The sequence below is a fragment of the Lampetra fluviatilis genome, chromosome 2, assembly GCF_964198595.1.
Source record: "Lampetra fluviatilis chromosome 2, kcLamFluv1.1, whole genome shotgun sequence".
In the NCBI taxonomy this organism is placed as follows: domain Eukaryota; kingdom Metazoa; phylum Chordata; class Hyperoartia; order Petromyzontiformes; family Petromyzontidae; genus Lampetra; species Lampetra fluviatilis.
This window is the reverse complement of record NC_136276.1, coordinates 45,433-61,516: the sequence shown is the minus strand read 5'-3', so window position 1 is coordinate 61,516 and position 16,084 is coordinate 45,433. Positions and strand designations below refer to the sequence as shown.

The window sequence follows — 16,084 nt, the reverse complement described above, 5'->3', positions numbered from 1 at the left end:
GTAACAACGTGTGTGTGTGTAGAGACAGGGTAACAACGTGTGTGTGTAGAGACAGGGTAACAACGTGTGTGTGTAGAGACAGGGTAACAACGTGTGTGTGTGTAGAGACAGGGTAACAACGTGTGTGTGTAGAGACAGGGTAACAACGTGTGTGTGTAGAGACAGGGTAACAACGTGTGTGTGTGTGAGTAGAGACAGGGTAACAACGTGTGTGTGTAGAGACAGGGTAACAACGTGTGTGTGTAGAGACAGGATAACAACGTGTGTATAGAGACAGGGTAACAACGTGTGTGTGTGTAGAGACAGGGTAACAACGTGTGTGTGTGTAGAGACAGGGTAACGACGTGTGTGTGTAGTGTAGAGACAGGGTAACGTGTGTGTGTGTAGTGTAGAGACAGGGTAACGTGTGTGTGTGTAGCGTAGAGACAGGGTAACAACGTGTGTGTGTAGAGACAGGGTAACGTGTGTGTGTGTAGTGTAGAGACAGGGTAACAACGTGTGTGTGTAGTGTAGAGACAGGGTAACAACGTGTGTGTGTAGTGTAGAGACAGGGTAACAACGTGTGTGTGTAGTGTAGAGACAGGGTAACAACGTGTGTGTGTGTAGACAGGGTAACGACGTGTGTGTCGTGTAGAGACAGGGTAACGACGTGTGTGTAGAGACAGGGTAACAACGTGTGTGTGTGTAGAGACAGGGTAACAACGTGTGTGTGTAGTGTAGAGACAGGGTAACGTGTGTGTGTGTAGTGTAGAGACAGGGTAACGTGTGTGTGTGTAGTGTAGAGACAGGGTAACGTGTGTGTGTGTAGCGTAGAGACAGGGTAACAACGTGTGTGTGTGTAGAGACAGGGTAACAACGTGTGTGTGGAGACAGGGTAACAACGTGTGTGTAGTGTAGAGACAGGGTAACAACGTGTGTGTGTAGACAGGGTAACAACGTGTGTGTGTAGTGTAGTGACAGGGTAACAACGTGTGTGTGTAGAGACAGGATAACAACGTGTGTGTAGTGTAGATACAGGGTAACAACGTGTGTGTGGAGACAGGGTAACAACGTGTGTGTAGTGTAGAGACAGGGTAACAACGTGTGTGTAGTGTAGAGACAGGGTAACAACGTGTGTGTGTAGTGTAGTGACAGGGTAACAACGTGTGTGTAGAGACAGGGTAACAACGTGTGTGTGTGTATAGACAGGGTAACAACGTATGTGTGTGTAGAGACAGGGTAACAACGTGTGTGTGTGTAGAGACAGGGTAACAACGTGTGTGTGTGTGTAGAGACAGGGTAACAACGTGTGTGTAGTGTAGAGACAGGGTAACAACGTGTGTGTGTGTGTAGAGACAGGGTAACAACGTGTGTGTGTAGACAGGGTAACAACGTGTGTGTGTGTAGAGACAGGGTAACGACGTGTGTGTAGTGTAGAGACAGGGTAACAACGTGTGTGTAGTGTAGAGACAGGGTAACAACGTGTGTGTGTGTAGAGACAGGGTAACAACGTGTGTGTGTAGAGACAGGGTAACAACGTGTGTGTGTGTAGAGACAGGGTAACGACGTGTGTGTAGTGTAGAGACAGGTTAACAACGTGTGTGTGTAGAGACAGGGTAACAACGTGTGTGGATAGACAGGGTAACAACGTGTGTGTTTGTAGAGACAGGGTAACAACGTGTGTGTGAGGAGACAGGGTAGCAACGTGTGTGTGTGTAGAGACAGGGTAACAACGTGTGTGTGTAGAGACAGGGTAACAACGTGTGTGTGTGTAGAGACAGGGTAGCAACGTGTGTGTGTAGAGACAGGGAAACAACGTGAGTGTGTTTGTAGAGACAGGGTAACAACGTGTGTGTGTAGAGACAGGATAACAACGTGTGTGTGTAGAGACAGGGTAACAACGTGTGTGTGTGTAGAGACAGGGTAACAACGTGTGTGTGTAGAGACAGGGTAACAACGTGTGTGTGTAGTGACAGGGTAGCAACGTGTGTGTGTAGAGACAGGGTAACAACGTGTGTGTGTGTAGAGACAGGGTAACAACGTGTGTGTGTGTAGAGACAGGGTAACAACGTGTGTGTGTAGAGACAGGGTAACAACGTGTGTGTGTAGTGACAGGGTAGCAACGTGTGTGTGTAGAGACAGGGTAACAACGTGTGTGTGTGTAGAGACAGGGTAACAACGTGTGTGTGTAGAGACAGGGTAACAACGTGTGTGTGTAGTGACAGGGTAGCAACGTGTGTGTGTAGAGACAGGGTAACAACGTGTGTGTGTGTAGAGACAGGGTAACAACGTGTGTGTGTGTAGAGACAGGATAACAACGGTTGTGTGTGTAGAGACAGGATAACAACGTGTGTGTGTGTAGAGACAGGGTAACAACGTGTGTGTGTAGAGACAGGGTAACAACGTGTGTGTGTAGAGACAGGGTAACAACGTGTGTGTGTGTAGAGACAGGGTAACAACGTGTGTGTGTGTAGAGACAGGGTAACAACGTGTGTGTGTAGAGACAGGGTAACAACGTGTGTGTGTAGAGACAGGGTAACAACGTGTGTGTGTAGAGACAGGGTAACAACGTGTGTGTGTGTAGAGACAGGGTAACAACGTGTGTGTGTGTAGAGACAGGGTAACAACGTGTGTGTGTAGAGACAGGGTAACAACGTGTGTGTGTGTGAGTAGAGACAGGGTAACAACGTGTGTGTGTAGAGACAGGATAACAACGTGTGTGTAGAGACAGGGTAACAACGTGTGTGTGTGTGTGTGTAGAGACAGGGTAACACGTGTGTGTGTAGTATAGAGACAGGGTAACGTGTGTGTGTGTAGTGTAGAGACAGGGTAACAACGTGTGTGTGTAGTGTAGAGACAGGGTAACAACGTGTGTGTGTAGTGTAGAGACAGGGTAACAACGTGTGTGTGTAGTGTAGAGACAGGGTAACAACGTGTGTGTGTGTAGACAGGGTAACGACGTGTGTGTCGTGTAGAGACAGGGTAACGACGTGTGTTTAGTGTAGAGACAGCGTAACGACGTGTGTGTGTGTAGAGACCGGGTAACGACGTGTGTGTGTAGAGACAGGGTAACAACGTGTGTGTGTGTGTGTAGACAGGGTAACGACGTGTGTGTGTAGACAGGGTAACAACGTGTGTGTGTGTGTAGACAGGGTAACAACGTGTGTGTGTGTGGAGACAGGGTAACGACGTGTGTGTGTAGAGACATGGTAACAACGTGTGTGTGTGTGTGTGGAGACAGGGTAACAACGTGTGTGTGTGTGTGTAGAGACAGGGTAACGACGTGTGTGTGTAGACAGGGTAACAACGTGTGTGTGTGTGTGTAGACAGGGTAACAACGTGTGTGTGTGTGTGTAGAGACAGGGTAACGACGTGTGTGTGTAGAGACAGGGTAACAACGTGTGTGTGTGTGTGTGGAGACAGGGTAACAACGTGTGTGTGTGTAGAGACAGGGTAACAACGTGTGTGTAGAGACAGGGTAACAACGTGTTTATGTGTAGATGTTTGCGAAACATGGAGCCATTTACATCAACATGTGCTGCGCCGGTTTAAATATTGAGATCTGGACACAGTGCCATCAATGAGCTCCACCGGCAGTCGAGGTAGCGTTGGCTGGGTCAAGTAGACCGCATGCCATAACAGCTTCTGTTCGGCAGGATAGAGGGGACTAAATGGGCTCGGCACGGGCTATAGAAGAGATTAACTGTTGCAGTACAGGAGGATGTGGAGCCGAGTGGACTTGCCGATGACCACCACCAGCGGTGTCAAGATCGGCCTCTGTGGGGAGGAGGAAGCTCGTGAAGGACGCTGCTGGGCAATGGGAGGTAGTCACCCTCCAACAACGAGCGGAGCGCCGGTCAGCTAACATTCATAAAGTTGGCACAGTCGGGGACACAGGTGGTACATCTGTCTGCCTGTCATATCAGTCAACCCATGGCACCTGGGGCTGCCCTGCCAGGGACCCTTCGGCAGTTCACGTGGAGTACTGTATGTAGACAGTAACTTGTAGTGTGTCTAGACGCAGTACCGCGTGTCGTGATCGTAAGACTTACAATATCTATCTTGAAAATAGAGTGTAGACAGCTGAACCGTGTATATAGACAGTACCACGTGTACAGACAGCAGGAGCACATGTCTGATTACTGGTGGTGGGGTCTGTCACAGTCCTACGTGTGTATAGACTGAGTGTATATTATGGATGAGGGTGTATGTTGAACTTCTTTCGCACCATACGTAGCCAACCGCTGTGCATACAATGATCACTGTGCACACAAGACCTAGTGTGTACAGGGTACACCTTGTTTGATGTATACTGTACCTGCCATGTGCACATGACCACCCGCAGTATGTTGACGTTTCGCATGGCCCATGGGCCAGCAACCAAAATAATGAGAGCCATTTTTTTCGAATTTGCTAAAAACTCTATTTCAAGAGCCGCAATGCGTGTGTGAATAAGAGATGATGGTCCTGAATAGCAAGTCAGGAAGGAGTCCTTAAAGAGCTGCAGGTTTTCGACCCCTGGCCTCGTGTGCAAACGCGTACCACTCATCGACTTGACAAACACGCACACCTAACGTATATTGTACTGTGCCTACTATATACGTCTATATGCGTGTGATGTGTGTACTATCCACAAAACATACTCGATATAACACTGACATTGTATGTCGATGTTATATATATACTGTACACTCAATGCATTGCATTTGGTGTGTACTGAAGTGCTAGTTCAGTGGTTAGGACACTGCGCTGTGAACCCGGCGAGCCGACTTCGACTGTACTCGTTCGTGCGTGTGCCTGTTGGTAGATCTTGTGTGTTGTTGGGTAAAGGGTGTCAGAACCAGCCTTGGTCCTCGCCTAGGTTGAATCAGCCTTTTAAATTAGAGCCTAGTGCAATTGGGAGATAAAGGTGCCTTTGAGTGCTGTTGACCACATTTTGGGCTCGCTAACAGGAGGATTTTCCCAACAGTGCTTAAGGATACATGAGTTGCGTCTGTGCTGTGTAGTTGGATGGCCGGTGAAGTGCTTCTGTATGGCCCAGTTCATTTGTGAAGGTGATCTGTATTTCAAAATTTGGAATCTGTTAGGTGTGTGAGTTTGTAATTATGGGCAGTTCATAAATGTGTTTTTTTTACATTTGCAGAGGCCCAAAACTTTCGATGCTCTAACTCATTTCTTGAATTGAGCAATGTTATTATTTTCACTTGAAGAAATCAGATGGTATGGAATTCCAAAGTACCCCAGTGCGAGGAAAGCAGAAGACAAAGGTTTACGTGAATAAATTAATGGGTGAGTTGGTGTGTAATCTGCAGTGTGGTGGTATCTTAATACAGTGTGGATGAAATGAAAGAGTCGGACTGGTAGATGGAGTCCACAGCATGGTGGAGTCATCAATGATTGAAGTTCATCAAACGGTCAACAAAATCGAAGAGTGATAATGATGCGATTGCCCGCTAGTGAGTGAGTAACTGGAACCAACCTGTACGCATATGTGCGTAGTGTGGTGTTTGGTTCGGAGTTCGATTCCCGCTCATGGCTAATACCAGTGACGATTATGTGAACCGGTCATGGGTATCTCTTAGGTTGGCTCGGCCTCAAATGAGTACCTGGTTCAATGTATAAACAAAGTCACTCGTTAGACACGCGGCTGGGGGTGGTGTTGACCACCCACTCTTTCGCGGACCGTGCCGTCTTTATAAGTACTCTGTAGCAACACTTGCCCACAAAGTATGTTATGTCAATACGGGGGGGGGGGGGGGACTTTTGTCCGGCTTTAGTAATGTGTGTGTTTGCTAAGACATATGCGCGATTCACGTAGCTTGAACTACTTAATCTCAGCAAAGCATGGCGACACTCCGCTCTGGCCACACTTTCAGAACAACACTGGTGCACAATTATTAAAACAATTAATCATGGTAACATCTGTACTATAGTACTCTTATGTAGCATTACTAATTAATAATTGAATTTTCTAAATATTACCGAGAAGTTAACTGCAATTGTACTTTTTGTACAATGCATTTCATACAAGAATAACTGGTCAAGTTGCAGGTGAGAATAAAATTAGATTTTCGAAAAAGAGCTATGCAATATTATAATACACTGAAATTGTCTTGGAATTTTCAGTGTACGGTTGAGTAAGGGCTTGTTATGACTGGAAGGAAGCAAGGAACCCATGTTATTGATGCTGAGATTTGACTTTGAAGCAAATTTCCTGGGTTGATGGAAGACGAAACCTAAAAAGGCTGCGCGTTTCATGCAAGGTGCTTCTTATTTCGGATCACAGGATCGCAGTCCCGTTTTATTCCCGGCTGGTCTTGGCTTGCACTGCAATACGCAAGGTGGAGTGGTCGGCGCACTGCGCTGTGCTCCCCGCTACCTTCGTTCGATTCTGGGCCACCTCACAACATTAGTGGTGAGTCATTTGAACCGGTTCCTCACCAGAGTGGTTAAGTCTGCCCAAACAACCATGATAGTGGCGATGTGGGGAGTCCATCATTGGTTTTATAAAGGGCCTAAATTATTGTGAATTTGATTTAGCGTTAAAATCTGGTGATGTGGCTGCTGTGGTTGCCTGTGTTACTATGCCCCCTATAACATATCATGTCCTCTCCAGACAACTTTGCCTGGTCCCCTTTCTTCTCAAGTGTTTCCTGAATATCTTCCTCTTGTATCCCTTGTTTGCAGACCCTTTTAATTGCTTACTTTTTTCTTTATTTTTGAGCGAGCGGATTGGTGAGTTAGTCGCTTCCCCTTCCCTTGCTCCCATCTATTTTCTCGTTTTCCTCTGTGTTTCTGCAATCTGAAATGCTACGTTATGGCCGCATTACTAATGTACGTTGTAAGAGCCACTAGGTGTATGCTATGGAGTGGCCATGCTGTGTGAGTTGGTGTGAAACGGATGCGTGCTTATGCTGCAGGTTAGCCGACTGGGTAGATTGATTGATTGAGTGAGCAGGAGGTCGCGAGCCCAATATGTTCCCATGTCGCCTGTCGTTCACTGTGGGCTCGTATCTGGCTCGCAAAGAAATGCACAGAATAATCCATCATATGCACACAAACTCCAGCGGTGTGTTTCTCACGTGCGGTGTTACATAACAGAGGAAGGACCCCATCCCACATTCAGATTGGTAACTTTTAAAATAATAGAAATGATTTACACCTTTGTTATGTTCACCTGAAGGAAAAAATTAACCCATAAAAACTAAGTTTTTCACTAAATCCTTTATATGCGTGGCGGCTAGAGTCCTCTCGTCTTCTGGCTTGAGATGGCTGCCACCTATGGGTCAGATGATTGCCTGCCACCATTAAGCAATTGGTAATTAAATATAAAAACATTTCCTAAAATGTTGAAACTTTTGGAAAAAAAATTTCACGAAAATAAATTGTCACGCACAACGAGTCTGTGTGCAAAATGTCAGCTCGATTGGATCACGGGAAGTGGGTTAAAAAACGACCGAAAGATTTGCACGGTCGTAAGCGCGCAAGCAAGCAAGTGAACTTAATATAAAGGATTTAAAAAGCATAACTTTTACGGTCTCGAGTCAGTCTTGGTTTTGACCCGACTGCGTGAATGAAATAACCAGCGTGGCAGTGACTGATTCCTGTAAACAAGAGCACGTGCTTGCACGCCAGACGGTACAGCGATTGACTCGCAACATCGTCTCCCACTGACCTTTACTTTAGCACTGATCGTAGCACACGGTACTGAGGTAATGCCCGTGTCCCTTTTACTTCACGAGGCCCTGCCACACGTATTATGTGTCTGGTATTTTTTTGTTATTACTTCAAGTTTTCTGATTGAGTAAGGAACGGTCACCACCTGGACTTGCTTGAGATGTTTGGCCACATGCAATTGTTCTTGTAAGAGGGCTTATGATGCTTCAATACGTGGCTCATCAGTGTTTTAATGAAATTGGCAGCATCTTCGGTGATTATAGATGGGAACGTGTGGTTGTTTATGAGTTTGTCACTGATAACATTTTCGGATTTCGAAGTGTGCCCTTTCGAAAACCTCGTCAATCCCAGTATTTTAAGCAAATATATAAAACGGCTAATAGCTGCTGTGGGAACATCAATTTATCACTGCCAAAGATACATTGGTTGTGTAAAAATCACCAGAGACATCACAGCCCAGATATCTGTTGGGTTTGTTTACATCTGATGCACATATTAACTTTATGGCGGTACCCGGGGTTCCATGGTACCCCGGCTCTCGCATAATGTCAGTGATGCAGTAATTTTTAGTCTGTTGATGGTCGGCGCTGCGGCAATTGACTCATCCCGACGAGCTCTACACGATGCACTATTCAAAGTAGAATTTTTCGATAACGGATTTTTTATGCTAATGTTTGGCGTTTCGACATCACGGAGTAGCACTGATTTCAGCACTGATTTCGGATTGATTGGTACCCCAGTCGCGGAGTTAAGTACACCCCTGGAAAAAATAGTGTCCCAGAAATAGAATATTTAATTGTCTCTGCCATTTTGTATTATTTGGTACCCTGGGGTACTGCTTTAAGGATCAGATTACCTCCAGAACTGCACAGCCCCTCCCCCAAACCATTCTGCATTCAAACTAACTTTGTCCGCTGCTTTTTTTAATTTCTCTATTTCGAGTAGGGACCATGATTGGTGGCACAAGGCAAAACCTTTAGTGACGACTCACTTGTTTCAACAGCTACAACCCACAGATTTAAGCCATTCTTAGCAAAAACCTTTCGCCACCTTCATGTTTTTCTTTGCGATCTTTGCTCGATATGGAATTTATACGTCATTTAATGAAATTTATGTTGCCTTGTCGAATTAATATGGGATACCGAGGAGTGTTGCGTTATACCTACGCATAAGTATACATCCATTACCAACTCAGCTGGCCCCTTTTAAAATAATTTGCATTAAGTCCCATATATTCTGCGTGTCTTAGGACGCTGGGAATTTGCTTTGAAATGAAAGCATTTTGTAATAAAGAATCTCATCAACATAATCTGACATGGTGCCGATGCCGCCACCTCTCACGATTCCACTGTGCAATAAACCTTCCAGCACCTGCACACAAGCTGATTTCATTGCTCTATCTCCTTGATGGATGTACTCTCAGACATGTTCCATTTCTTGGCTGCCACAGTAGTGAGATTTTATCGACCTTGCCTGGTATGCAGGAGGTAGTGGGTTCGATACCGACCCTGATGCCTGTATTTTTAGCGTTTCCATGTTCTCCCCGTGGTCGCGTGTATTTTGATCTGGGTCTTCCAGTTTATCACTCTACATTCAGAAACATTGGTTTAGAGTATTTGGCTGCTATAAATTCCCACGTGATAAGCCACTTCGTTGATCTATCATTTGTGGCCTGGTTGCTTCTGAAAAATAGCTATATAGCTCAGTGGGCCTTGCCTCGTAAAATATGTTTTTTTGCAAAATCATCTCAGATGGCCCAAAATCCGGTTTAATTCGGTTTTATTGCCTGTTAATCCCTATAATTATAGCTCCCACCAAAGAGAAGACAAACAACACGTTCCGCTACAAGATGATGGTTAAAGGTCGCAAGACACCGATGGAGTATTGGCTGTCCATGGCAGTGAGTGGCCTGAGCTGCAAAAGATCGCCGTCAAGCTGTTCAGCATTGCCACGTCCAGTACTGCATCCGAGAGGAACTTCTCCACCACGGCCTTCGTTCACTCCGAGCTGAGGAACAGCCCGAGCGTGAAGTCGGTGGAGAAGCTCGTCTTCATCAAGAGCAACATTCCCGCCTTCGACGGCGCGGTTGAGATTATCGAAGAGGACAGCGAATCTGATGACTGGCGCCGATTGACGACAACTTGACTTGCCGGATTAAACCATGTTTTTTTTCAACAAAATCGGGTTTAAAAAAAATAAAACCAATGACCCGATTTAAAATTTGCAAAAATCGGCTTTTTTCCACCCTTGCTTCAAACCGCGACATGTCCTACTGAATCTACTTTTATAAATAGGTTGGATGATGTCAGTCACCTTAATATGTTCTCTAATCCTCATGCTCCTCTTTCCGTCTTGCAGTGTAATTCCAATCCTGTATCTCTTCACACTTTGCACACCAGTTTTTGTTCCATATTTTTTAATTCGTGACCATGTTTCAGGGTCATATGTCATAGCACCTAGTGCACACTGATTAAACACATTTTTAAGGCAAAATTGTGTCACTTTTCATCGGGACAGTGCCAACCGTGAGCGGCTCTGGCAGTCAAAGCTGCATCAGCTGGGTCATGTAGCCCACATGCCCGTGGAAAGTGATTCAGATAATGAACATGAATACACGCTTTTTCATTAAGTTCAGCGTTCCAATCTGCTCTCATCCACCACTATTTCATCTTTTTTATTATGATCTCCTTTCAATAGATGTCCCAGGCACACTCACTATGTGCAGCTGGAATGCAGACTGCCCTGCTAGCTTTAATACGGTAGTTAATTTTTTTGTATTGCAGTATTTGAAAATTTCACTTTATGCGAAGTTGAATCGGCCATTTGCCATGGTCATAATTTACATATGATTCGCACTCCGTGATATTCTTCTAAAAATGAGCATTGCGGCATTGTGCATCTGTTTTATACGTTTTTGCCACGATTCACCGAGTTAGTCAAAACTATAGGCAATCCTCGCTTAGCGCTACCCTGTAGAACGCTTTTTGTCCTGGGGCAAGTTTATACAAAAAAATGGAAAAGGCGCTTCAGAGTGAGAACACAGGTTTGGCAGGAAACGCACATGCCACAATCTTTTTTTACATTCACTTGGCCAATAAGAGCAATGTACGCTCAGAGCAAGCGGCACTAGCCAGTTTTTTTAAAACACACCCGCCAGTGTGTTTACTCCACCTTAGTGGCTTTCTGCCTTATTTTCGTGTTTTTGGGAGCATTTTTTACCCTGAAAAAGGCCTCTTAGTCAATCTTTATTTTACGTGCCAATATCTCTGTCAATAATGTAGGCATCGGTGCACATTACAACGGAACAGGAACAGTACAGGGGCATACAGCAACAGGAATGAGAAGTAACCTGTCCCGCCCTCAGCGGCTAACACCGACTGATAAAAGTTAATTGCAATCACGTGCAGGATGAAGTGCAACCGTGCACAACAAGTAACATGAGTAAGGTAAGTAGTAAATCAAAAGAAGTAAGTAAAGGCATAAAAAACATTATAGGAAGGCAATTCTGAATAGATGTCTTGCACAGACCACTGAATTGAAAGAGGTCTGCAAGTGTTAGTGCTGGAAATGTGGCCAAAGTGTCGAGGAAAAGGATCACTGGATATTAAAATGCAAGTGATACGGCGAGTCGAGGCTGGTGATGTGTGTTGTGAGCATCAGTTGGATGCCCTGATGAGTACCATACAGAATGCTGATGTTTTTAAAATAAAAAGAATACATTTAAATGTAAAATGTTTAGCATCTGTATTATTAGCGCTATTGCCGATACCCAAATGAAGCCCTGATATTTTGTTCATACATAATAAATAACAGAGTCGGGAATGCATCCTCGTATATATAATATAATATAATGGCCTTTTTAGCGCTGATTTGATTCGCGCTTCTTTAGGAACGCATCTTGAGTGCCAAGCGAGTTTTGGGACAGGTACCTAATTTCTTCTACCCATAAATCTCAGTTTTTTCTGCATCTCAGTGCAAGCTGCAGCTAGTGTTAGCCATCTAGCTAAAAATAATGGGTGTTTTTTTTGGCACACTTTGAGCGTCTGAGAGCAAGGCAGAAAATACATATAAAATCTTCTAGCCGTCTCGTTTGCTCTTCGTACATATTCTTTGAGTCGTGCATTTTTTGTAAAAAAATATATATTAGCACATGTAGTAGTAATAGTTAAAATACAAATTTACAGAAGAAACTCTATGCGGGATTGAAATATCCAGTGCCAACCCGTGCATTTTTTACATGCCTTGTGGTCGGCCACGATGTGGAAATTTGTGCTGTCTGCAAAAGCCTCTCCCGTTTTGAGAAACGTTTTGAGTAACGGGAGAGACTGCATCGGCTACTAAATTGGCAAGGGTGCAAGGCTGCACACTGCAGAAATTGCCTCGGCTCACACGTTGGCATCAAAGTGCCCGTCTCTATGCCTTAACGCTGTGGTCCCTCATACCGAGGGTTGTGGCCAGTGGCTGCTGCCATTTCAGGAGTTTCCTTTCCCCCCTTCGGTTACCAGATTTGGAACTGTTGCTATAGTTATGACTAAGTGACCAAAAACAAGTAAACCCGTAAAAACAAAGTTTTTCACTATAAATCCTTTATATGCATGGCGGCTAGAGTCTTCTCGTCCTCTGGCTTGAGATGGCTGCCACCTATGGGTCAGATGATTGTCTGCTAGTATTAAGCAATTGGTAATTAAATATTTAATTTGTTTTCCCTAAACAGTGTAACATTTTGGAAACATTTGTTCACAAAAATTAATTGTCCCACACAACGAGTCTGTGTGGAAAATGGAAAATGTCAGCTCGATTGGAAGTGGGTTAAAAAAGGAGCGAAAGATTTGCACGGTCCTAAGCAAGCAAGTGAACTTAATATAAAGGATTTAAAAATATATTCGCCTGTGGAGGACGCAGGGATCGATCCCGCGACCTTTGGCATGGGAAGCGAGGGCGCTACCAACTGCGCTATTCCGCCACGGCCTGTGGAGGGGTTACGCTCTGGGCTCCTACACTGTGACGTTCAGCCAAAGCCATGAATGAGTTGTATTTGAATAAATGTAAAATAATTTTTTTTTGCCTAAAAAGTGTAAAATTTTTGAAATATTTTTTTCACGAACATTAATTGTCTCGCACAACGAGTCTGTGTGGAAAATGTCAGCTCGATTGGATCACGGGAAGTGGGTTAAAAAACGAGCGAAAGATTTGCACGGTCCTAAGCAAGCAAGCACGCAAGCAAGCAAGCACGCAAGCAAACGAACTTAATATAAAGGATTTAAAAAAGCTTAATTTTTCACGTTGAAGGACATGTATGGGAAAGGACCAAATTATTGTTTTCTTATTGTTGTTTACTACTGCAAGCTGGATTGTGCAATCCTGCCCCACTTACAACATGTTTTGCCACCCTTTGATTTGCGGTCAGGCAATTGAAAAGTTTTGTGATTGTGTGCCCAGTGTTTAATCACACGCGTTTTTATCTAGGTTGGAGAAGGGATTGCCGTTCTAAAAAAACAACACAATTGAGTTCGCTGCTTTGAATTATTTCTGGCCCAAGTGGCGTTATTAAACACTCGTTCCCTTTGCCGTCAGTGATGACATTGGTAGATGTTGTAAGCGACCTGTGTTGAATTGCTGGCATTGTTATTGACAGAATTTTGATCGTAGGCACATGCAATAAAAAAATGTAGATAGGCGTGCTGTAATATTGTCTGGCACATAGCTCCATGTGGAAGGTAAAAACTACAATGAGTAATACAGAACCACGGCCGTGGTCAGACTCGTCGTAGCTCAACTAAGTTGCCTGTTAACTAAACGCCAATAATATGCAGTACATTACACAATAACATACTGAAACATAAATTAACATAAAATTTACTTTACATACCTTTCGTGTTGAGGGTAGACTCATTGACCCCAAAGACTCTCCCCACAGATGCAACCCTTGCCAAGTACAAACTTATCAAACCTGTCACTTGTTTTGCTTTCTCTGCTTTTTTCTTACCTTCACTCGCTGTATTTTTCGGGTCCATGAATAAGGGGAAAATGTATATGAATGACCAACAAATAGAATCAAAATATGCATTTGCGTTGCGACGCGGTCTATGCGCTGCAAGAATCAACAAAACATATAGACAGCTGATAAGCTACAACGCAGCACCACGGGTGGTACGGAGGAGAACCGTGGCCTTGTGAAATTTGTAAATGCATGTTGAGGACCCGGGCTTACCCGTGGATACTTAAAATTTCCAGGTCGTATTGCTAAATTTGTATACAGATAGTAAACCGTGTGTACATTCCGTGGTTGGCGAGGGATTGCTGTGCAAGGAATAGTCTCGTAAGAAAATCTGTGCTGAATCTCCTGAAACTCTTTGGTTCTTTCGGTAAAGTTACGTAAAAAGAAAATAAATGTAATAATAATAGAATACGACGTTTCGATTGCAACACAAGCAACCATCATCAGGTACGAATGAATGAGAAAACAAACATAGCAAACTTAGAAAGAGAATGCAATATAACCCAGAGAGTCTGCTAACACAACAGTCAACATCCTACCTGGTTGATTAACGTTCTTCCAAAGAATGCTAAATTTGAGAGAGAGACAAAACACAGACACGGAGACAGACGGATACACAAGTAGAGAAAGAACATGTGTGTCCCTCTCTGTGTCTGTGTGTTATCTCTCTAATTGTGTGTCTGTGTCTCCGTGTCTGTGAAATTTACACCTTGTTCCCTCTGTAAATTTCACCCCCACCCTCGCGCCCGTTGCGGGGGTCCCTTCCTCCCCCCCTCGGATTGGCCGATGTTTGCTAGCTCTTCGATCTTTTACTTGCAAATTCCATCCCTAGCCCACTTGCCCTTGGGTTGTGCCCACCACAAGCGTATGTGGCCTCTGGTTGCGGTGGCGCACTGGCTACATTTTCTCCTGCCTCAGCAGTCCGCCTGCTGTGTTGTTTCACCTGAAGACGATGGCTTGTGTTGCTATCGAAACGCCGTGATCTATATCTAAATGCATTTGGTGGGAATCTTCAAATATGCGATGAGAAAACCCGTGATGGGCAAAGTTTTGGTGTATCGCTGCATGTCAGTGTTACCCCTCACCCGTCCACTCCAGTGCTGACGTTCCCCGTGCTTCCATCTTCCCCTCCCTCTGGTTCCACCCCATGCAGGAACACCACTTGCAGCGCGCCATCTCGGCGCAGCAGGTGTATGGGGAGAAGCCTGAGCACATGGTAATCCCCGTGCCAGAGGCGCAGAGTAACGTGGCGTACTACGACGGCCTCTACAAGGGCGATTTCAAGCGGCCCAAGACCTTCATCCACCTACAGCGTAAGCCTCGTGCGGAGCGCTCGACATGTGGTGCAGGATGCAGATCCGCTCTTCCATGGCTGCAGTGTCTTTTGGTTTTCGCTCCAGCTGAGCTCTCACACCATTGGTAAAAGTTTTTTCTGGTTATGCTGTGGCTGTCTCGGGTAGCAATGTGATATCCGCTGTCGTGGGCTGTTCTCTAACATGAAGGGTTGCACTGCTTTGCAAGGGATTTGAATGGATTTATCCATACATTGGCCACCAACACGCTTCTACTTTAAACATTACAACCCATTCTAGTCCCCAGCACGTTGACTTAGCTCACGTGTTAAAGTTGCATCATATATAAATTTTATTACAAGTACTCATAGGCTAGGGGGAATATCCCCATTGCCCCTCCTCCTTCGGGAGAGTATTCTGGAAGATTACAGGGAAAACGCTCAAGCACACGGAGGTGTAAATCTCATTCGACACTGGCCTTGGCAGTGTTTTGGGCTGATAGGGCCAGGAGTTCATTTGCAGGACATCTGTAGGGTAGCGGTTTGTGGAGCTCGCCCCATACCTTCACCAGCCATAATTGTGTGGACATTCGTGTGAACACGCAGAAGGGTAGCTTTGGGAGAGCTGTCCTTTCGGTTGCGGTCTCAGTTATGCCTGATGGGGTTTGGAGGGGGAAATAGGCATTTTTCCCCATCTCTAACTAGGCTCTGATACAGGTGCTTATTTATCTAGCCAGAGCGTGTCAGTGACCATCAAATAAATAAATAAATGTTATATACATTCAATCTGGTTTTCATAGTTGTTGAGCGACACTTTCCACATCACAAGATATCCTTTGTTTGCTGAGACGTATGATCAAGCTCAAGCTCGCAGAACGAGAATCACTTTGGATGGAGTGTTTCACACTTTGGATGTGACAAGAGTATTAAAATTATTTCTCTCGAGAATGGTGGGCTGGCGGAAATCGCACCAGCTGTTCGTCTTGTATGGGAACTTGGTCATGGGAAATTCTGGCTTTAAAGTGCGTATTTCCACGGAGCTAAAGGAGTGCATTTGGCAGGGCGTCCAACGGGCTATGCATGTCATATTCTCCCTGCCCCGCCCCCTCCCTTGCAATGCGGAGGAGGGGCAGGGTGTG

At 45.0% G+C, this 16,084-nt stretch overlaps 1 protein-coding gene across 1 annotated transcript in view; it reads left to right on the top strand.

The window, feature by feature from the left end:
• Positions 1–16,084, top strand: part of LOC144938785 (enhancer of polycomb homolog 1-like) — a 41,834-nt gene that overhangs the window by 1,551 nt on the left and 24,199 nt on the right. Inside the window, exon 2 of the mRNA XM_078866645.1 lies at positions 14,808–14,967. Coding sequence (XP_078722771.1) covers positions 14,808–14,967 — 160 coding nt within the window. The remainder of the gene's footprint in view (positions 1–14,807; positions 14,968–16,084) is intronic.